We start from the raw sequence: 21,540 nt of genomic DNA, 5'->3' as shown, positions 1-21,540 counted from the left end.
GTTAAGTGGCGGAAAAGACACACACTGCCCTTAGGGGGAGGCCCTGACAAACAGCGAACACGCAGTCAACCTGAGCTACCGCCACCAAGTCCGTGAGGCGAGGAGTCCTGGCTGCCTGCTTTTTTAAGCGCAGCCACAACTGACTGAAAACACAAAAATGCACACGCCAAGGGACCTTCCTGCCCCACTCAGCGATCCTCAGTCCTCCATGTTAGGGCCAGACCTGCAGCACCCCTTTTAACAACTTATTGACCACCGACATATTAATTCTTCTTTCACTGCCCGAATGTTACTGAGTGGAGTTATTTCAATATTCACTTATGTAACAAACGGCCAGCCACACCTGTTAATTTCTGCAAAAAGCTCCTGGTCAATAACGTGCTAAGAATGCAGTCCTCACCAAAAGAAAATGGGTTTCCTTCTTTCCTTTTTTGCTTTTCCAGTTTTAGCAGAACGTAGCTGGCTGGCAGCCTTCAGGGGCCAGGTCTGACTGCTGGGCACGCCTGGTCTAGGGGGTGCTGGGGTGCCTGGACGAGGGCCACAAGGCCAGCGTGTACAGACCATGCAAAAGGGAGAAGGGACCTCCTCCCCCAGTCACGCAGCCAGCGGGGATTTCAATTCTGCCCCATCACTGAGCCCCTTTGACTCTCGACATGTCAGCTGATCACCACTGCGCTTCCTCTTCTAACCAAGGAAAACGAGAAGGTAAAGAAAGTTCACCCTGTGAGCTGAGAAAAGCTACACAGCTGGGGTACAGGCTGCTGCGGCCCACGGGCAGGGGCCTCCGGGGTTTCCCAGGGAAAGGAAGGCCTGGTTTCTGCTGGGTCGCGTGGCTCACCAGGGCCTCGCGGGCTGGCTCTGGGATCCAGAGGCTGTAGTATCTGTTGAACCCGGACAGCCGGTGGCGGCAAGGCAGGCTTGGAGGCTCCAACTGGTCGTAAGACTGAAGCAGAAGACACAGGGCCAGTGGGTCTCTCTGGGTATGGAGCAGGTCCGTGAGAACCCCAGTCAGATATGCCACAACGCTCTCTCCTGTGTGGGAGGAAGGAGCTTGCTGGGACCATCAGTCACCCCAACTCCCGCACAAATTCAAGACCCAGAAAGATTCATCATGACTCTAAGGGATCACATGACCGTGATGGAAGGCAGAGGCTACCACTGCACACCACAGCAGACTTTTACTTAAACATACAGCACACAGTAGACCACAGGTGCGGAGGCCCAGAAGTGGGAGACCCAGGCCCGGAAGAGGTGAGGCCAAGGCCTCCAGGATCTGCTTGATGCAAACCAAGCCACTTCCTCTCTACCTCGGCACACGGCCTCCCTGCAGCCAGGCAGGGACCCCACAACTGGCTTAGCTGCTTCCAGGCCTGGCCAGAGCACCCTGCGGGACTGTCCACACTCTCCTCCCCTTCCACAGGCACTCTGGGTGCTGTATGTTGAGATGGCACAGATAATAAGATGGGAGCAGCCGTGATCTCCTGGACGACAACCACCCAGGAGAGCACCTGACCTGTCCTGGACAAGGTCAAGCAAGAGACCCTTAGTCCCTAAACCACTGATGCATTGGGACATAGCTGTTACTGCAGCAAATCCCGAACGATCCTGACTAAATGACATCTCTGTGATCCGTGAGTGCTTCCTTTGGTCTATGTTTCCTGGATACCCAGGAGAGATGAAGGACTTGTCCCTTAGCATCAAGATGTTTGTCAGATGCTCAGTCGTGTCTGACTCTGCGACCCCACGGACTGTAGCCCTCCAGGATCCTCTGTCCATTCTCCAGGCAAGAACACTGGAGTGGGTGTCCATACCCTTCTCCAGGGGATTTTCCCGACCCAGGGATTGAACCCAGGTCTCCAGCACTGGCTGGCGGGTTCTTTACCATCTCGGCCACCAGGGAAGCGCTCAGCATCAAGATAATCATGAATAAAGACCAAAGGGGAAACACTAGTGTGATCGCAGCTGTCTGCAGCCATGCAAACACACAATTTCAGGCTCATCTGTCAGATGACCCATTACCCTGACAGCCGAGTCAGCCTCCAGACCCCTGATTCCTGCACACTGAGCTCTACCAGCTGTGCAGCTGTCACTTTGGTGGGTCTGAACCCTTGCTGCCTTGGGTTCGCAGCAATTATTTCCAGAGCCCCTGGAAGCCCACCTCCTACCCTCCAGAGACCCAGCTGGCCTGATGCACTCAGAAGACCCTGACCACGCATGGGTACCTGCTTCACTTTCTGTTCCAAGGAGCAACTTATTCCTGGCCTCCAGGGCGGCAGGGACCAAGGCGCTGAACGGGAACGTGAGGAGGATCGTGTCTTCATTCAGGACGAAGCCAACCTCCTCATCCAAGCCTTCGCTGCCTTCCACCAGCACATCCACCATGTCGAGGACATCTGGAGATGGAAACGGGGGGAGTCAGGCCCAGGTAAAGAGGCACTGGCAGTTTCTACGGCATGAAGCCCCTGGAGGGCACGAAAGAGAACACTTGCATAGAGGGGAACAAAGAAAAGCTAAACTTCTCTTAGGGGGAAAACGCTTAATGTAATGTTTGATTCTAAACAGATACGGTATCGTCTGTAAAAATCTTCATTATCTCTGCAGGACAAAATGCAAGATTATCCACTCAGGTGATAATGGGTTGACGTTTCCTCAGGTGACACTGAGAAAAGCCCACAAACTTCAACCAGTCAGGGAAACAAGCCAACAGCTGAGAAGCGACAAGAGCGTAGAGAGGTTAACGCGCAGTCTGGGGCCACAGGGTCTGGAGTTGAACCCTGACCTTGCTGCGTGCTCGCTGGGTGAGGCCAGGAAGACCGCTTAGTCTCTCTGTGTCTGAACTGCCTTGTCCAGACCTGCACCGAGGACAGCCTGCCCACTCTGGGGTTGTTCGTGAGGTTATACAAGTTAGGGTCTGTAAGGAGCTCGGAGCAGCACCTGGCACAGTGTAAACACTGCACAGACGAAAATAAGGCAGCGAGTAAGCCCCCAGACGCATTTCCTGCTACAGGAACAAACAAGGGGATTCCCAATTCCAGAGGGGGCTGATCTCTGACGCAAAGAAAGTGGGGGACATCTGCCCTCTGCACGAGGCTTCAGAAAGCCATTCTGCTGTCTGTCTCTAACACGCCACCATGGCTGGCTCTTCAGAAGCCCAAGGAGCACTGGGGAATGGCACCTACCGTCGATGTGGGAGATGGGAATGCTGGCGTCATCAGCGTCCTGCCGCGTCCCGGGGGCCTGCAGGGCGCTGGCTTCCTGGACGAAGTCAGATGCCTTGTCCGTGTACGAATACGGATTCGCCACCAACGTCAGGAGGACCTAAGCATTGAAGAGTCAAGTGGGAAGTGTTTAGACAGTCACAGGTGGGATGAAAAGTGCCCCTAGAAGTCACAGTTGAAATAAAGGGAAGAGCAAGAATCTTAATAGGCCTTAGTAAGAGCAATGCTTTTGCTGCCAAGTTTTTAAAAAAACTTTCTGTTGTAGAACTTAAAAAAATTATCTCCTTTTCACACTAGACTATTGCTTTTAATACTAATTTTAGTATACCACTGTGGGCTTCCCTGGTGGCTCAGATGGTAAAGAGTCTACCTGCAGTACAGGAGACCCGGGTTCAAGCCCTGAGTTGGGAAGATACCCTGGAGAAGGAAATGACAACCAACTGCAGTGTCCTTGCCTGGAAAATCCCATGGATGGAGGAGCCTGGCAGGCTACAGTTCATGAGGTCGCGAACAGTCAGACACGACTGAGCGACTTCACTTTCACTTTAGTGTACCACTAATCCCTCCTGTGAAGACGAATGCCCCAAGGGAAGTTAAATAGCACTCAGTGATATATTCCCATTTTACAGATGCTAAAACTAAGTAGTTTCTCATGTCTCAGCAAGAATTAGGAAGTGAGCCAGGAAGAAAGGCCTCTTAATTGCCTAAGAAACACCTTAAATACACTAAGGATCACTGAATATATCTTCCTGAACGCTCCTCTACACGGGAAATAGGTGCTCACACGTTCCAAAAACTGAATCACAGCCTCCTTGTTCTCCTCCGCCGTGTCATCCAAGTGCTCCAGCCACAGCTCCAGCTCCGGCCAGGTGTGCTCAAACACACCCGTGTCCCGCAGGATCTGTTGGGAGGCAGACAGCGGGGGTAAGTCAGGGTGGGACCCCGCTTTCTGAGGTCTCGGTCTCCTTTTGAGCCCCGGGAAGTGCACATGGGGTCGAAGTTCCATTCGGCTCTCCTCCGTAAGCTACAGCTCGGAACAGCACTCCCCTCTGCCAGCGACGAGAGGTGGCTCTGGGCTCTATCACGGAGAATGCAGCCCCTCGCCTTGCTGTTTATTCCTTCCCTTAGACTCCTAAAACACCCAGCTGCCACTGGCAAGTCTGACTTTCAAGCTGGACTTGATCCTCAGCCTGTGTGAGAGTCCTCAAGACAGGGAGCCAACCAGCTGCGCCATCTCAGCGTGGCCCCTCTAGACCCAGGCCTGGGCCAGAAGCACCGCCGTTTCTAACGAGGGGAGAATGTGTTTCGAGGCAAGACTTGGTGAAGTGACAGCCCACATGGTCAGATGACAGGACTTGGGGTCTCAGGAGTGTGAGCCCCACCCACATGCAGGGAGTGGTCGTGAGATCACACATCAGCACAGGCGTGCAGAGGCCAGAGGTCAAGACCCAGACGTTCTCATCCTCCGGGCAGCTCATGTGAGGTTCAAGTGCCAGAGAGACAACTGGCACTTCTATGAAAGGTGAAGTCTTTGTACCCTAAACTTTTCTCTAGTTGTTCTGATAGTTAATGCATCTGCCTGTGATGCAGGAGACCTGGGTTCGATCCCTGGGTTGGGAATGGCAACCCACTCCAGTATTCTTGCCTGGAGAATCCCCTGGACAGAGGAGCCTGGCAGGCCCAAGTCCATGGGGTCGCAGAGAGTTGGACACGACTGAGCGACTAAACTACCAAACACAGTGAATGTGATTTTTGTAGGAACTCCCCCCGTCGCCCAAGCCCCTGACAAAGCAGAACCAAGGAACTGGATTTCCTAGCACTGCAGTTAAGACCTAAAAAGCTCTGGAAAACAAGGTCAAGTGTAAGAAAGAAGAGACACCAACAAACTCATCTCCTTCCTCTAACTTTGATGACACTTGGGCTGTGGTGATGGCCTAGGTCAAAAGGCTGAAGCCCTGGAGAGGGCTGAGTCTGGAGATGAAGGCCGAGGCATTGCCTACTAAACTGGTCCCCAGAGGGCGGGTAATCTAATGTTTACTGAGCCCAGATCACATGTCATTTCTTCTGTAGTTCTAGCTTTGTTATCCCCATTTGCCTCAAGAAAACTAAGTTCAGAGAGGTTAAGCAGGAAGTCCGACGCCCCCTGAAGGGGCAGAACCAGGGATCAAAGTGCTGGCTTTCCCCACTTCACCAGGCCGCCTCTCAGGAACACAAGCAGGTGAAGACAGAATAAATTACAGCTGCCATAAAACTCTCTCTCCTTAAATTATGTCGGTCCTAATACATTCGTAATTCAGCAAAGAAAGATTATGCGAAACTGGTATAGAAAAGGCTCACCTTCACAATCAGAAGTTTGGTTGATGACTTGAGCTGTGAATGGCCACTGGTCACAAACATTTTCATCAGTAAGTAAAACACCGATCGTTTGCCTCCAATGATTTCTGCATCGGGGCCTTCCTGGAGTTTGAATGACAAAGTTATAACAGAGGTCACTGCTGCTGAGTGAACAGATACTACAGGCCCAGGCTTCTCTCCAGCCTCTCGCCTCATCTCAACCACCCCTTGGCAAGCCTGCTGGGACGTCAGGCACGAGGAACCTCCAGAGTCAGCAGGCTTAGCCTCCTAGCCCCCGACAGCAGCGGCAGCAACAACAGAGTCACAGCAGGAAGCAGGGGGCCCTTCGGGTGCTTCACAGACGAAGACTCGCTTTATCCTCCCGACACGCCTGAGCTGGGGACGACTGTCACTCCCTTTTCACGCATGCAGACACTGAGATACAAGGAGGTTAACAGGCTGTTTTAATGACTGAGGTGGGACTCAAGCCCGGGAGCCCTGGCACAGATGCAGCTCCAGAGGCTGGTGGGGAACCACACCACCAGGGCTATCTGAGTCCACCTAATGCTGTATGCGCTGCATCTCAGCAAGACGCCGGTGTGATGTAACTGGTCCCTTTATACACGATTCAGACTCTCAGAGGCTTCTGGGCTTTGAGCACATGGAGCTCCAGATCCCGTGCAGACTCTGTGTTTTCCTGGGGAGTCCCTACAGCTCCGATCTGAGCCCCTAAGGAGCTGGCATTCACAAAGCCCAGCAGACCCTTATTAAAAGCAAAAACTGAAGCACAGGCTATAAACTACTATGTTAATACCAGCTCTTTCAAGGTAAGAGGGCTCTCTGCTCACTTTCCAACTAAATCAGCGAGATCTCAATGGTCCGGGTCAGCTGGGATGATAAACCAAACACCCTAGATGGCCAGAGGCTGGTGGGGAACCACACCACCCGGGGCTACCTGACTCCACTTAATGCCGTAGTCCTGCAGTCCTGGCAGTGACTTCACCAGGTTGAGAGCAGGTTCTGGGCCACACTCCCCAGGTCCCATCCTGGACCCCCCAGGACCCCAGAAGTCTCCTAACCACTCTGCGCTCCAGCTGCCTTTGTCTGGGAGTGGCGGTCAACGAGACGATACGTAGAACACTCATACCAAGCCTGGTGCTAAGTCCTGGATAAGAACTCTTCTCAGCTGTGACACAGGTGAACCATAGAGAGAGGACTTAGGGGAACACAGAGCCCCCAGTGCCACAGCATTCCTGCACCTCTCTGGGAGTTTCACCTCTAACAATGCCTCTAACAATTTCCACACTGACGGTTCCTTGCAAGAGCTCATGGAAGACCTGAGTCATTAAAACAAGTCATCTGAGCTACTGAGATACATCCTTATCGACAGTGCTTAATTTGACCTGGTCATTTTCCCTCCCTGGACAGGGCGACATAGCATCCGGTATTTAAGCACATGGATGAACATCTCTTGCATCCTGAGTCCCCTTTATTGGTCAACATTACGTTCTCCAGAAAGGGCTAGCAGACGCTATCACAGACACAGAGAGCAGCACCAGCAGCCTTTTCTCCACCAGCCTCAACCCTCTCCTGCCTTGGTGTCTATCTCCAGCTCCATCTTGAGTCATTCCAGGATGAGGACAAAAGAGAAGAAATGTATTTTGTTTCTTTCCAAAAAGGTTTTAAAAGGGCCAGAAAAATGTAAAAGTCCTCTTAGAAGAACACAAAAACTCGCAGTATGTGGCAACGATGTCTTTTCAGTAAGGACAGCTAAGCACGTTCGTTTGCAGAGTTAAGACATTCCTGGCTCACAAATCCAGACCTGGCCTCTGCGCAGAGGTTTTGCTCTAAGAGGAGAACCGCGGATGTCCTCCTCTGGAACTAGCGGTCCGGGTTCTGATCCAGCTAGAAATTCCCAGACAGCCGCCCAGCCTGCAGGGGAACTCAGGCCGCAGGGCGGGGTTTCGGCCTCGTACCTGGGCCTTTAACCACAGAAACTTGCTGGCGGGCAGCTCCAGGGCCACCTTGAGAATGTGGTGCTGCAGAAGCGGGGGCACCTCCTCCCGCAGGCCCTCTTCTGAGATGACCCCTGCGGGCGGACAAGAGGAAAACAGATGAGAAGTCAGGGGGAGGGGGAGGCCTGGCTGCTGATGCCCCGGCCACGAGGATCCGACGAGGAACTGTTGGTGGAGACAGGTGGAAGGGCGTGGGGCTCGGCCCACCCTGCGCCCACTCTCCTGTCCACGCGCCTCAGACCCCCCTGACCTGCGGTCACCCCAAACCTTTCACTCAAGAGCTGGGACGCCGCTGGGCCCAGGAAGCCCTTCCCTGCGCTCGGCCACACTGACCACCCCGACAGCTGGAAGCCCCTTGGCACATGTCCCTCCATACAGTCTCCTGTCAGTGCGACCCCTGGTGGGGGACACGGGCCTTGCTCCCAGGACAGCCAGCATCTTATGCACAGCCTGTGGCCACCAGTACCTGAGGCGGGGTCCTCAGCCCCTGGCCTCATTTCTGGGTTAACCATTTACTTGGGAAGGACGCGGTGAGTAAACATTCAGTGGCCACATTCTAGCAAATCTCGTCTTCTCACGGCAAGAGAACTTTCTGCCTTCGAACCATCAAAAACTTAACTGTAGCTTTTTGAACAGGACTATTTAAACAGCTTAGATAAATTCCAAGACTGATTATTTCTGCAAGTCTTCCTCCGTTGGCCCAGTTATGAAGTCAGTGTTAGTAGACAAATTCTTTCATCAAGGGAATGTGGCCGGACAAGCACGAAGTTACTTCTATAAGATGTGGTTGGAACTTGAGTCAAATCTGAGTAACTATGTCAAAAGCACGTGTGCATGGGGACCTCCTCAGGGGCTCTCATTTCTGTACCCCTTTTCCTTTGAAAAGAAGATTTACAATCAACATCTCATAATCTCACCTATGTGGCTTCCCAATGGTAAAGAAGAATCTCATCTATATGGCACTCGTGGTAAAGAACCCACTTGCCAATGCAAAAGACGTAAGAGACATAGGTTTGATCCCTGGGTTGGGAAGATCCCCTGGAGGAGGCCATGGTAACCCACTCCAGTGTTCTTGCCTGGAGAATCCCATGGACTGAGGAGCCTGGCGGGCTACAGCCCATGGGTTGCAAAGAGTCGGACAGGACTGAAGCGACTTAGCACAGAATCTCATCTACGGATCACCCCTGGCAGACAACTCAGCCTGGCTGGCTTCTCCCTTTTCTCTCCTGGTGCTGTTAAGTGTTCATCTGATATTTCTGTAAAGACCGACACTGATCCAGAAGAAAACAACCAGGCCAGTGGATCACACAAGCCGGCCAAGCCGCCCACCCGCCTTCCCGGTCCTCTGCCCTGGGGACCCGGTTTATCTGCGGCCCCTTCACCCCCACGGGCAGGCCCAGCGGAGGGGCACCTGCCGTCACTCAGGACGCACCTTTCAGGAGCTTGCTGAAGTCAAAGTTGTACTGCATGACCACGTGCGGGACCACCTTCTGGTAGAGGCAGATGACCTGGAGCAGCACGGCTTTCAGAAGAATGGTTTCTGCATCATCTGAATCAGAATCGAACAGTGTGAATCAGGAAACACCCTCGTTCTCTGTCCTCAATCAGTAAGCAATCCCATCACCGTCAACTGCACGCGAACACCGAGGCTGCAGACAGATGCCCACGGCGCGAGATTAGGGAGTCAATGTGGTAAAGAAGTCAAGATGCTCAAACAGGCTGGGTCTAAACCCCCACTTCACTGCTGTGACCCTGGGCAGGGTAAAGCTACTCGGGCTCTCTGTGCTTCAGGGTCCTCGTCTGAACAAGGGGGACACGCAGCGGGGCCTACCCCCCACAGAGCCGAAAGAAGGATTAAACAGGACAGAGATACAAGACACAAAGCACCACACCTCGCCAATGCCAAGGTCTGAGGCAGCGCGTCTTACTACCCGGGGGTAATGTTCTACTCGCAGAACAGAAGAGTGTCCTACGCCTGCCACCACCCTCCACCCACCGGAAGGCCGAGCACATGGCATCCATCATGCAAGGGTTGAGAGAGATGTGCGTGGTGCTTGCATAAAGCTTGAGTACATTTCTAACAGATGTTGAAACCCAAAGTACGATGCTAGGCTCCTCCTTCTCACTAAGCCAAAAAGGACACAGGATTCTTTCAGAGTCAGAGAGGCCTTCACAAGCTCCCCGGGAGAGGAGGCTCCCAGGCTGCCTGGGCCAGTGGTGTCTGCAAACAGCCCTCACCACTCTCGGGAGCCACGCAGGGAGCAGCGGTCTTGCTGGCCTTTTTCTTTCCTTTCTCGTCATCCTGTTCTGAGTCTTGCTTCCTGAGAGACTGCCAGACCCAGATGATGGCATTCAGGTCTGGTAAAATCTGAAAGGAAACAAACAAAAAAACAAAAAATCAGTCACACTGAGAGGAAGAGAAACAAACTGATCCCACTAATGATGAGAAGCAAAGAACAGGGAAGAGGGGCCAGCACACGCGAGTGCCTAAGGGAGAGACCTTGGCCTCTGGGAGCTCTGTTTTGGGGTATAAGTCCCCAAACTGAGCCCGGTAAGGATCTGGTGAACACACAAGCACGTGCTCAGTCGCTCACTTTGTCTCTGACTCTTTGTGACACCATGGACTGTCGCCCGCCAGGCTCTTCCATCCGTCGGATGAAAACACAAGTACTGATCATTAAAAGACACCCCTAAAGACTCGCTCACCAGAGCCAGACATTGGGAACTAAGCAATTCACCCTTAGGACAGGCTGGGGGCACCCTGCCCAGCAAGCCTGTGGATGCCCCTTCTGGACGGTCAGCCAGGCCATGGATGCTCAGGCTCCTTGCTCATCAGACCAAGCCTGGGGAAGAGGGAGCAGGCTGCCCGTCACTGCGGCCCCAGCCCGGCCAATGTGCAGCAGCAGGGAGGGGAGCGAAGCGGTGCAACGGTTCCTAAGGAGACCAGAAGTCCCAGGAACGCCCCCCGACCACTTCCCTTCACTTCACCCCCACCCTCTGCGCCCCCAAGCTTGTCTCTCCCAGCTGCTGTGCTACCTGTAAGGAGAGGCCACACCTGGCTCCGGGCCTACCTTGCTCAAAGCTTCTCTGAAGAGCCGCACGAAGTCTTCCATCATGGCGGCCGTGTAGACGCCTGACTCCTGCCAGGCCTCTTTATTCAGGCAGTGCTCGATGGTCTTTAAGGCTCTCTTCAAAATGACGGCAACAAGGGATAAAGCTGTGTGTTTCACGGATACGCTGTCCAACTGGGAAGAAAACAAAGAGTTGAGTCCACAAACGTCTTCGGATGGCCCTGGTGGGCCCAGGGCACGCTGGCCTTTCCTGGGGGCCTGCCGGCCTCTGCCCGCTTGACCTCCTGCAGACCTGACAGCAGCAGATGCCGGGAGGCTGGTCACTAAAGGAAAGGAGTCTGATGGTTATTCCTGATTTTTACTCCACCGTCTGTTTTTGATAAGTCTTCTCTGACAACCGCCGGGCTCACACGGATAATCCGTGTCAGTGCAGCCGACGCCCCACCAGGACCCGACCAGCCCCTGAAGAAGCACTTCTCGTCAGCTGCAGAGACGATAAGCAAAGGTACCGGGCACCTGGGTCTGAACAGCCACCTCTAAGCTCGCGGCAGCCCCCACCACAGGCCTCCCACACCCGGACTCTCTACTCGGATTCGGATGACAGCCAGGAGACCTTCCACACCCTCCCTCACCGCGGAGACTGAGTAAGGTTCAAGAGCCTGTGCTATCAGCACCGAGGGGGAAGGTGAGGCCCCTGGTGACGGCGGTGTGCCCCGGGCCAGCAGGAGCGAGGACATCTCCTGGGCACCGGGGACACACGTTCCATCGCAGGCCCAGGCCAGCCCACTGCCATCAGCCCCAGGGGACCCCCAAGGACAGAGAAGCCCAGGGAGCACCAGGTAGGATACTGTAGCTTAAGAGTCAAGTAGAATTAACAAGGTTTTCTGATGGACCTTCAGTCTAATAACACCCCAGGCCCCCCGCATTCCAATCAGCTGGTGTCTCATTTTATATAGATGTTGTACACTCAAGAAGGGCTACGTTAAATGCCCTGAACCAATAACCACTCCCACCCCGTCATCAATTCAAAGGCAGGACGGAAATGAGTGCTCAATGTGTATATCCGCTGGCTTGGAGCACGAAGCTTGGCCAACAGCCTGAGGCCTTATTTCCGAACAGCTCTCTAATTTCCCATTTGTAAAACGAGCTCACTCTTTTCTTTCTGGTTCTAAAATCTATGCTATTAAAATTTTATAGATAAAACTGTAATGAACAGAAGGAAAATGTCACTCGACAACCTGCACACACACACTCCTAACTCCACCCCCGAGACACACCTGTCGCTGTGTCACTCACGTGAACACAGGTACAGCTGGGGAAGGGCCACGGACAGGGAGACAGAGCCTCAGCTTCCCCTTTGCTGGCCCCGGGCCTGCAGAGGAGGACGGTGGCCTCAGGAGGAGAGGAAGACGTGTCCTCTACCCCAGCCCAAGGCCGCCCCATGCGGGGCATGAACACTCCAGGGGCACAACTCCTCTGTCCTGGGAGTGAGACAGCCTTTGACATCCCAGGCCGCCGGGGACAGACTGGGGTCGGCTCAAAGCGGAGAGGAAATGCAGCCAGCCATCACCTCCCACCCACAAGAGGCAGCATCAGACATCCCCCTCTCAACTCCACTTTTTTGCAAGTCTCTTGGGATAAACTATTTTGTGTCTCACAAAACAGATGGGCAAGCTAGCTGGGTCCTAACTCTGGTTCTGGGATTTGGCCACCAGAGCAAACAAGCCATCCTGCCAGGTCCCACCCAGGCCTCTTCTGTCCACTCCACATGCCCTACCGCTCTCTCTCAGCACCATCCCTGGACGGGAGCAAAAAAACCTCTCATCCCACAGTACAATCCGAGGAGTTGGGGCCACTTTACGGCAAATGCCCCATGGACACCGGGTCCAACCCATGCTTTGTGACCCACCGCGGCGGACCCTGGTCTTCTGTGCTCACACCCCAACCAGCCTGCCTGAAACACGGGGACTCCACCCGCCCAGGGGACGCCCCAAGCCCTGCATCGCTCTGAACACCTGGCCTCTGCCGGGTGGGTCTTGAGGCAACCCAGGTTTATGAGGGGTTGGCAGGACCCAGAACCCACGCGTGCATGTGTGCGTGTTAATTTGCTTCAGTCGTGTCTGACTCTGTCCAACACTATGGACCATACCCAGCGAGGCTCCTCTGTCCTTGGGGATTCTTTAGGCATGATACTGGAGTGGGTTGCCATGCCCTCCTCCAGAGGATCTTCTCAACCCAGGGGCTGAACCCGCGTCTACTCACGGTCTCCTGCATTAGCAAGCGGGTTCTTTACCACCAGCGCCACCTGGGAAGCTCAGGATCCATGTGCTAACAACTCATGGCAGGTTTGGCTAAGGCCATGATGCTACGGTGAACAAGGCATGGGCCCCTCACAACATGGCTTCTGCTGGGACTTGGAGCTTTATGATAAACGATGACACAGAATCTAAGGATCAAGTTTTTCCATGAACATGTCCTCCCCAAACTCCTGAAACAGCTGGGCCTCAATGTTCCCCAGGAAAGTTAGCACTATTCATTTAAAGCTCAGAAGAAAGGGTTTGCCAGGCAGATGTCAGGCCCACTCTGTCCAAAGATCCTCAAGTAATGAGACTTCAATGCGTGACACTGGGCTGCAGATGAGCACATGTCCTCTCCTCTGATTCCACCCCCTGCTCCCCCCCACCCCCTATCGACAAAGGCCCAGAGCCACACAGGATCCTGCAGCCCGCTCAGTGCTGCAGAAAGGCAGGTATGTGCCTTGGGCCCCAGGGCCCCGTCCCCAGGCGAGGGGACATATGGGAAACCCCGGAAGCACTGACAAAAGACGACCCAATACACATAGGCCAGTATTCTCAGCACAGTGGCAGGCATGGCCGGGGGGTGAGTGGGAGGGTCTGGAGGCAGGGTCCCCACTCACATTCAGCGCCTGCGTGAACATGGTCTTGTTGCACACCAGAGGCGCGGTGGTCACCATCACCATGGCCAGGAGCCGAGGCAGCGGGATGAACTCTCGGGTCTGAAACGCCCGGGAGATGTCCGGCTGGGCAGTGTAGATCTGGGAAAGGGACGACAGAGAAGTTAACTTCCAAACCTGAGTCTAACGGGAGGCTCTCAAGAGTGAAGCTGCTCTGGGGAAACAACGACAGTAACAAAGGCCCAGGGCTCGCCACAAGGAACAGCGTCTGGAACGTCGACCCCCGATTCCACTGGTTAGAGACCATAAGACTATTACTGGGGGCAGTGACCGTCAAAGCAGAGTTGGACCGGTGGTTTGGGGAGCCTGTTAAAACCTCTGATGGCAAACAGGTCACAACGGGATGACTTACTCCCCAGGTACAGCACCTGGCAAATTATGTCGGCTTTTTAGCACTTCATGACAACCCTTTGCGGTAGAGATATTTTATATCAAGGCAAAACATATTTACAGGTGACAACACTGGACCTCAATGAGGGGGGTTTCCCTCGGACTGCAAGGCTGGAAGGCAGACTCTAGCCTTGAGACTAGGGAGTCCTAGAGACGGCAAGACTACCGTCCAATCTGCAGCGGCCATGCACCTGCCCCTCCCCGTCCCACTCCAGAGAGCGGCCAGGGCAGCTCCCAACAGGGGCGGTGGCCACGGTGACACCATCACCAAAGTCGGGGACAGAGCGCCTCCTTCTTGTCCCCAGCACACAGGCGGACCGCACACACAGGTGCTCAAGGAAAACGATGGACTAAGTTTGTTTTGCAGATAACCCATTGCCCAAGTCAAGGCACAAAAAAATAATTCCAGGTGTGTCATCACTGCGTGCTCAGTCACTCAGTTGTGTCCGACTCTGCAACCCCATAAACTATAGCCTGCCAGGCTCCTCTTTCCATGGGATTCTCCAGGCAAGAATACTGGACTGGGTTGCCATTTCCTTCTCCAGGGGATCTTCCCAACCCAGGGATCAAACCTGAGTTTCCTGGGTCTCCTGCATTGGCAGGTGGGTTCTTTACCCACTGAGCCACCTAGGAGGCCCCATGTTACCATGAGTCAGACCATAAGGCTGAGAGAAGGGGCGATGGTGAATGGAAGGACTTGTGGCAGGTACTTCCACTGGTAAACGAGGGGAGGCTGACACCCATGATCAGATGGAAATTTACTCATATCCACAAGACAGACCACCAAGACACAGCTTATTTCAAATTGTTCTAAGAACTTGAAATGGCAATCTTTAAATAGCCGTGCTCCTTGGCTTGCATTTCACAGTCAGGCATTTTGCTAATTCTAGCCCAACTGTGGCTAAACTCATTGAGATCACACTTGAAGTGAAATCTAGATGAAGAAAATGAAATTGGCTTAACAGATTCAGCAGCATAAACCTCAGAATGCAGCTCAGTGAAAAGTAAAATGTCCCTAGAAGAAAAAGACACTGAATTAACATCATCTAGGACTGATGCTGAAGCTTAAAGCTCCAATACTTTGGCCGCCTGATGCGAAGAGCCAACTCACTGGAAAAGACCCTGACACTGGGAAAGATTGAGGGCAAGAGGAGAAGGGGGCGACAGAGGATGAGATGGCTGGATGCCATCACAGACTCAATGGACATGAGTTTAAGCAAACTCGGGGAGATAGTGAAGGACAGGGAAGCCTGGTGCGCTGCAGTCCATGGGATCGCAGAGTCAGACACAACTGAGCGACTGAAAAACAACAAAAATATGCCGGAAGGACGGCTGAAAGAAGTTTCTGATCCTGCAGTTTATCAGGATGTCACCCAACCTCCCATCCTCGCCACCCCAACTTCTCACACTTCACCCACGACCCCACGAGGCAGACTTCAAAATGCAGGGGTCGTCACCTTGTTTAGCAGTCTGATGTTATTTGACCAGGTGGACTTCAGCCTTGGGAGAAAGGAAAACGTCACTTCCTTGAAGTACTTGTTCAGTAGGTCCGGGCACACTTTCAGAATGTTCACCACCAGTTCAGCGACCAGCTCATCGTCCGCTGCGGTTTTCAAACCCAGCAGGAAGTGCAGGAGAGTCAGGTTTCCTCCTCTGTCACAGAAAGACAGAAGAGAGAGGGGTGAGTGGGGGGTTTTCACAACACACCGAGCACTCAGGATGACGGGGCAGGTCCTTGGAACCCGTGAGTAAACACGGCGTTTTCTGTTGTGACTCAGTGATGGGCAAATTTCACTTCCGGTCAGTTTCCCTCACAGCATAGAGTGAGAGGTTTTCATGGTCTGTGGGGTTCCTGCTCTCCAGCAAAGGGCCTGAACTTCACTCCTGTACTTCTTCAGCCTGCGGGACTTCCCCCACCAGGGATCACATCCATGCCCCCTGTGTTGGAAGCACAGGGTCTTAACCACTGGACCACCAGGGACGTCTCACTTCCCTACTTTTGAATAGCTAAAAAAAGTCTCTCCTTTGTCCTGTTTCCCACCTCTCCTTCCCTCACTCAAGTTCAACTGACTTTCAGAGAAAAGGAAGAAACCCTTTCTCTCTGAACCCACAGCATAAAAGCAATTTAAAAATTTCCTTTTGAGGTTTCACTGACGTCTTTCCTCCAACTACGGGCTTCCCTGATAGCTCAGATGGTAAAGAATCCACCTGCAAGGCAGGAGACCCCGGTTCAATTTCTGGGTCAGGAAGATCCCCTGGAGAAGGGAAAGGCTACCCACCTCAGTATTCTGGCCTGGAGAATTCCATGGACTGGATAGTCCATGGGGTCACAAAGAGTTGGCCACCACTGAGTGACTTTCTCTTTCACATCCTCCAACTACACATGAAAAAGCACGTATATGAAGACGTATGTGCACATTAAGTAAAACATACAAAGGCATGCATTTTTAAAAAGATTATGTTGGGTCTCCCTGGTGGTTCAGAGGTAAAGAATCCGTCTGCCAATGCAGGGGACGTGGGTTCGATCCCTGGTCTGGGAAGTTCCCACATGCCATGGATCAACTAAGCCTGTGTACCTCAACTGCTAAGCCTGCGCACCCTAGAGCCCAAGCTCCACAGAAGAGAAGCCACTGTGACGCCAAGCCCTCGCACCGCAACTAGAGAAAGCCTGTGTGCAGCAACGAAGACTCAGCACAGCCAAAAATATAATACATACATAAATAAAATCATAAACAAAAATAAAAAGATTACACTTTTTCCCCATGAAGTGCTCGTGAAATGCCACAGTCCAGAGTGCCATAAAATTATTTCTAGAACTTAGCCAAGTGGCACAGAGTCCTTCTACAGGTCTTCTGTTTCCCCTGTTTCTAGCTTATTTCAAATTCCTACACCTTCACTTAGCAGCCAAAAGAAGTTAGTGTGGGGCAGTGGCTATCTACTATATGAAAACACTTGAAACTTGTCTCAAAGTGGGCAGTTTTCAAAGATGTAAGATGATAAAAACAGGAAAACTTACAGACTTAAAACCTGCACAAACCTGGGCACCTAGCCCAGGATCTACGCAGTTAAATGGGTTTTATCCCCAGAAACATTTTTGTATCAAGCTTGTCCCTGGAAGTCATAATGCCCAGGAAAAAACTCAAAATCGGCCTCACTGGCGTGTCATGTTGATGGCTTGTGGGACCATGGGTTTTGGAGTCCCTTAAAAACTCACCAAAACTAAGATGCAATATGATACTTTACAGATAATAAAGATTTTTCAAAATTTGAATTAGAGAGTAATTTTGATCAGAAAGCTATCCTTTAAAAAGCTTAACATTCTTAACAGGAAAATTTCATGAGCAAAACACACTTTGTGCTTTCAAATGCACAGAACGTTAAATCTGCAAAGCATGCCAAAAATATGGCGCGCACACACACAATCTTAATCAATGATGTAATAAAATGAACAACATTTACAAAATTTCCAGTGTGTGCCAGATACTGCTCTAAGCAGTTACCACACACTCTCTGAGGTGCGTGCTAATTGTATCTCTCTCTTTTTTATTTTTTAAACAGATGAGGCAATACTGGCAAAGAAGAGGAATAACCTGCTGAGGTCTCTGAGGCACTCCAGAAACTGTTCTCTGAACCTCCACGGCAGGGCTCAGCAAGCTCTGGCCCGCCACCTGCCTTTGTCAATAAAGCTTTATTGGAACACAGTTACACCCACTTGTTTATTCATGTCGTGGCTGCTTGGGTACCACAATGGCCTACTGAGTGGCCACAGTAGGGACAGCATAGCACACAGAGCCTGACATACTTAACTACCTGGACCTTTAGAGGAAAAGTTGGCCAAGCCTGGCCTATGCTAAAATGCCTCCCTATGTGCACTGTCCTAGACTCTGGGGATTCAAAACAGACTAGCCAGGACCTCTTTGGTGGTCCAGTGGTTAAGAATCGACCTGTCAACGCAGGGGATGTGGGTTTGATCCCTGGTCCAGGAAGGTCCCACATGCCGTGGAGCAACTGAGTCCGTGCACCACGACTACTGAAGCTCTCGTACTGAAGAGCCCAAGCTCCACAACAAGACCCCGCAATGAGAAGCCCACGCACCACAACTAGAGAAAGCCGTCACCCAGCAACAAAGACCCAGCACAGCCAAAAATGAAATAAAAACGAAAACAAAAACCGACTAGCCTCTGTTCTCACCAATTCTTGCCTATCAGATAATGAACAAGCAAACAAATATGCAAAGTGGTGATAAGTCGCCATCAGAAGCAAGAGCCAGGCAAAAGGACGGTGAGAGTGGAAGGTCTATCTTCAGGAAGAGTTGCCAGGGAAGGCCTCTCTGACGTGGCGACATCTGCACGGAGACCAGCAGCACACAAAGGAGCTTGACGACCACTGGGAAGCCAGACATTTCAATTTTCTCAACGCTTTCCATTAACACCCCACAAACAAAACCCCTTCCTCTCTCCTAAGCACAAATACTTGCCTTTGGCCCATAGCTGAAAAATTTTACATAAACCACCGCTTATTTAAACAGACCCACGACCACACGTTGATTCAATATGCTCATGAAATGATCATCTACTTGATGGGTCTCCTTCATCAGAAAAAAGGCATTTTTCAGCATGTTTATATTAGACTGTAAAAGTCTGCTCTTACATCTCAGCAAGAAAACAAGTTTTCTCTCACTGATGACAGAAAAGCTACAATATCACCAAAACAAAGTTGAAAGATTTAGAAATGACATGGCAAGTTAATGCATAATAACTACAGAATCTAAACAAGTTTAAAGCCACAAACAGGGAGAAAAATTCTCACTAGGTTAATCCCATTATGAGGGAATCAGTCATTGCCTGACTGGTGGAAACCAAAGCAAACCAACTCTATTCTTATAATAAAATGTCAAGGAGATAGAACGGAGGGTCACTCGTGATGACCAGAAAATATGTCCGATATTTTTACTGTCAAATGGGAAAAAAGCAGATTGACGAACGATATATCTAACAATAGGGTATTTTGGTTTAAAAATTAACACAGATATGTATCATAGGTTTACAGAGAATGTCCAAAAGAACATAATCGAAACCATTAGCTGTGGACTTCATGCTTCCTTACAATGAAATGCTATCGTAATGGTGCAATATGAAATAAAAGGCAAGAAGGAAACTCTGACAGCCTGACTCACTCGCAGCCGGCTCTGGGCAGAGGGGGGCTGTGTGGCCGTCAAGGGTGTAGGCTGGGAACCAGGACCTCCCAGGTTCCAACCTGAGCTCCGCCACTTACAGGGGGAGTGACCTGACCTCTGCGGGCCCCTTTCCCTCATCTGCAAAACTGGGGTAACAATGGCAGTCACCAAGCACTGCGGCGAGGCCCCCGGGAGGGCCCCTTGTCTCTGGATTTATTCTCAGGTTCATCTGGTGCACTGTCCCCAAGTGGACACAGCGCCCTCCTGGGTGCGACATCTCACACTGTGTGTCTGAGTCAACTCCCCTGAGACTCTGCCCTGAGTGCCCACAACGAACAGGAACCGTCTGCGTCCTATTCCAAGTTCACCCCCAAAATGAGTCAGGTATCATCTAAAACGCTAGTTCTAACCCCTTATACTTCTATCACTTGACAGATCCCCACAGGAAGTCATGGATATGATGGCCTCTGAGAACCACACTCAGGATGCACACAGGCTCCAGCCTTACCTGCCCAAGGTACCGAGAGATGCGTCGTAAAAATTAATCCCATGCTTGAGCGAACAACATAGATCCATCAGGAAGTTATGAACAAGCTCCCGCACCATGGTCTTCCCTGCGTCTTTAGCAGAAGTCTATGAGAGTTTCAAAGACACTCAATGACCATCCAAGCTTCACATGCCTTACTAACAATTACAGGGTAAAAGCTGGACAAAAGCACATGCCTCAGATTAAAAGCAAATCAGAAAACATTTTAAATTAAACACTTGGTAGAACTGTGGTGCTAGAGAAGACTCTTGAGAGTCCCTTGTACAGCAAGGAGATCAAATCAGTCAATCCTAAAGGAAATCAACCCTGAATATTCATTGGAAGGACTCATGTTCAAGTTCCAATACTTTAGCCACCTGATGCGAAGAGCTGACTCACTGGAAAAGACCCTGATACTGGGAGAGACTGAAAGCAAAAGAAGAAGGGGACGACAGAGGATGAGATGGTTGGATGGCATCACCGACTCAATGGACATGAATGTGAGCAAACTCCGGGAGAGAGTGGAGGACAGAGGAATCTGGCGTGCTGAGGTCCATGAGGTCACAAAGAGTCGGACATGAGTTAGTGACTGAACAACAGCAATGATAATTCAAAAACAAAACTGCACAAAAAGGAGAAATACCAATCAAAACTTAAAAGTCCTCTGATATGTGGAAATCTGAACAAGATAAACAAATAAAACAATAATAATTTTTTTAAAAAACCTCACAGAGCAGATTGGTAGCTGTCAGATATGGCGGTCTAGGGACTGGGGAGAATGGGTCAACTGTGGGTTTTTTTGTTTGTTAGTTTGTTTTTCAGTTTAAATAAACTGAATTAAAATTTTCCTGTTTAAAGTTGAACAAACAGGGGGCTGCTGGAACCACAAGAAACTACAGGTAACTTCTGAGATTTTCTGTCGTCTCTGATTGTCTCTGAGCACTTTACAGTACTTCTTAGTGCAGCCCCATGAGCCTGGCCGGGCAGACAGGACTGCATCCTTTCGACGAAGGAGCAAACTGTGGATGAGACGCTGAGGTCAGCACCGAGCAGGAGGTACAGAGCAGGTCAGTCTTGGGACCCCAGTAGCAAAGACTCTCTGTTTACAGCACATGCTTTACTTTTTTTAAGCTTGTTCTTGCTTTTGAATCATGATACTGCAGCAGAAGACGGAAACGTTTGGTTGTTGCCCCGTTCCTGGCACAGAGCTCCTAAAACCCTTGCAGTTTTCTGAGTGATGGGGGCAAGTGGAACATCTCACATGGAAATCCTGAATCCTTCAGAATTTCCTAGATGACAGGAACATCTTTCATTCTAACGAGGCAAATCTTAACAGGCCCCAGGAGAGGTTCAGGATGGAGTCTGGACACCAGACTACGAGAGCATCGCTTAATGCCCGGGTTCTCCGTGTCCTCACCTATGCGATAGAACCGTTGGGGACTGCCCTGGTGGTCCTGTGGTTAGGACTCTGCGCTTTCACTGCCAGGGTGCAGGTTCAATCCCTGGTCAGGGAATTAAGACCTCATAAGCCTCACAGTGCAGCCAGAAAGCAAAAACAAAACTCTTGAGAGGGGCAAGTTTAAACCTGTATTTTCAAACAAGCTTATGAATGACTTAGTTTCTCTTGCTCTTTTGAATAAAATTCCACAATTGGGAGTGTTCTTCTGAAGTCTCTGGGGCTTCCTGGTTATGGAACATACAAAACATGAGCAGAACAAGGACACAGGCAGGTCGTGGAGATAAAAAGGGGTACAACAGTGGGCTCTTGAAAGGTTAACTATTATAGAGTTAACAGAAGTCTGAGCCTTCACTACTCTGGCCAAGTTCATGTTCAGA

At 51.3% G+C, this 21,540-nt stretch overlaps 1 protein-coding gene across 1 annotated transcript in view; it reads right to left on the bottom strand.

Moving 5' to 3' along the window:
* URB1 (URB1 ribosome biogenesis homolog) overlaps positions 1–21,540 on the bottom strand; it is a 78,093-nt gene that overhangs the window by 39,224 nt on the left and 17,329 nt on the right. The window contains exons 8-19 of the mRNA XM_027538277.1: positions 19,687–19,811; positions 15,460–15,655; positions 13,556–13,693; positions 10,639–10,812; positions 9,806–9,935; positions 9,000–9,116; positions 7,529–7,641; positions 5,556–5,675; positions 4,003–4,119; positions 3,180–3,318; positions 2,223–2,393; positions 839–1,032 (exon numbers count right to left, since the gene is read on the bottom strand). Of these exons, the coding sequence (XP_027394078.1) occupies positions 839–1,032; positions 2,223–2,393; positions 3,180–3,318; positions 4,003–4,119; positions 5,556–5,675; positions 7,529–7,641; positions 9,000–9,116; positions 9,806–9,935; positions 10,639–10,812; positions 13,556–13,693; positions 15,460–15,655; positions 19,687–19,811 (1,734 nt within the window). The remainder of the gene's footprint in view (positions 1–838; positions 1,033–2,222; positions 2,394–3,179; positions 3,319–4,002; positions 4,120–5,555; positions 5,676–7,528; positions 7,642–8,999; positions 9,117–9,805; positions 9,936–10,638; positions 10,813–13,555; positions 13,694–15,459; positions 15,656–19,686; positions 19,812–21,540) is intronic.

This window comes from Bos indicus x Bos taurus, chromosome 1, assembly GCF_003369695.1.
Source record: "Bos indicus x Bos taurus breed Angus x Brahman F1 hybrid chromosome 1, Bos_hybrid_MaternalHap_v2.0, whole genome shotgun sequence".
In the NCBI taxonomy this organism is placed as follows: Eukaryota; Metazoa; Chordata; class Mammalia; order Artiodactyla; family Bovidae; genus Bos; species Bos indicus x Bos taurus.
Note: the sequence above shows the minus strand (reverse complement) of the source record. Positions and strands in the feature narration are given on the sequence as shown.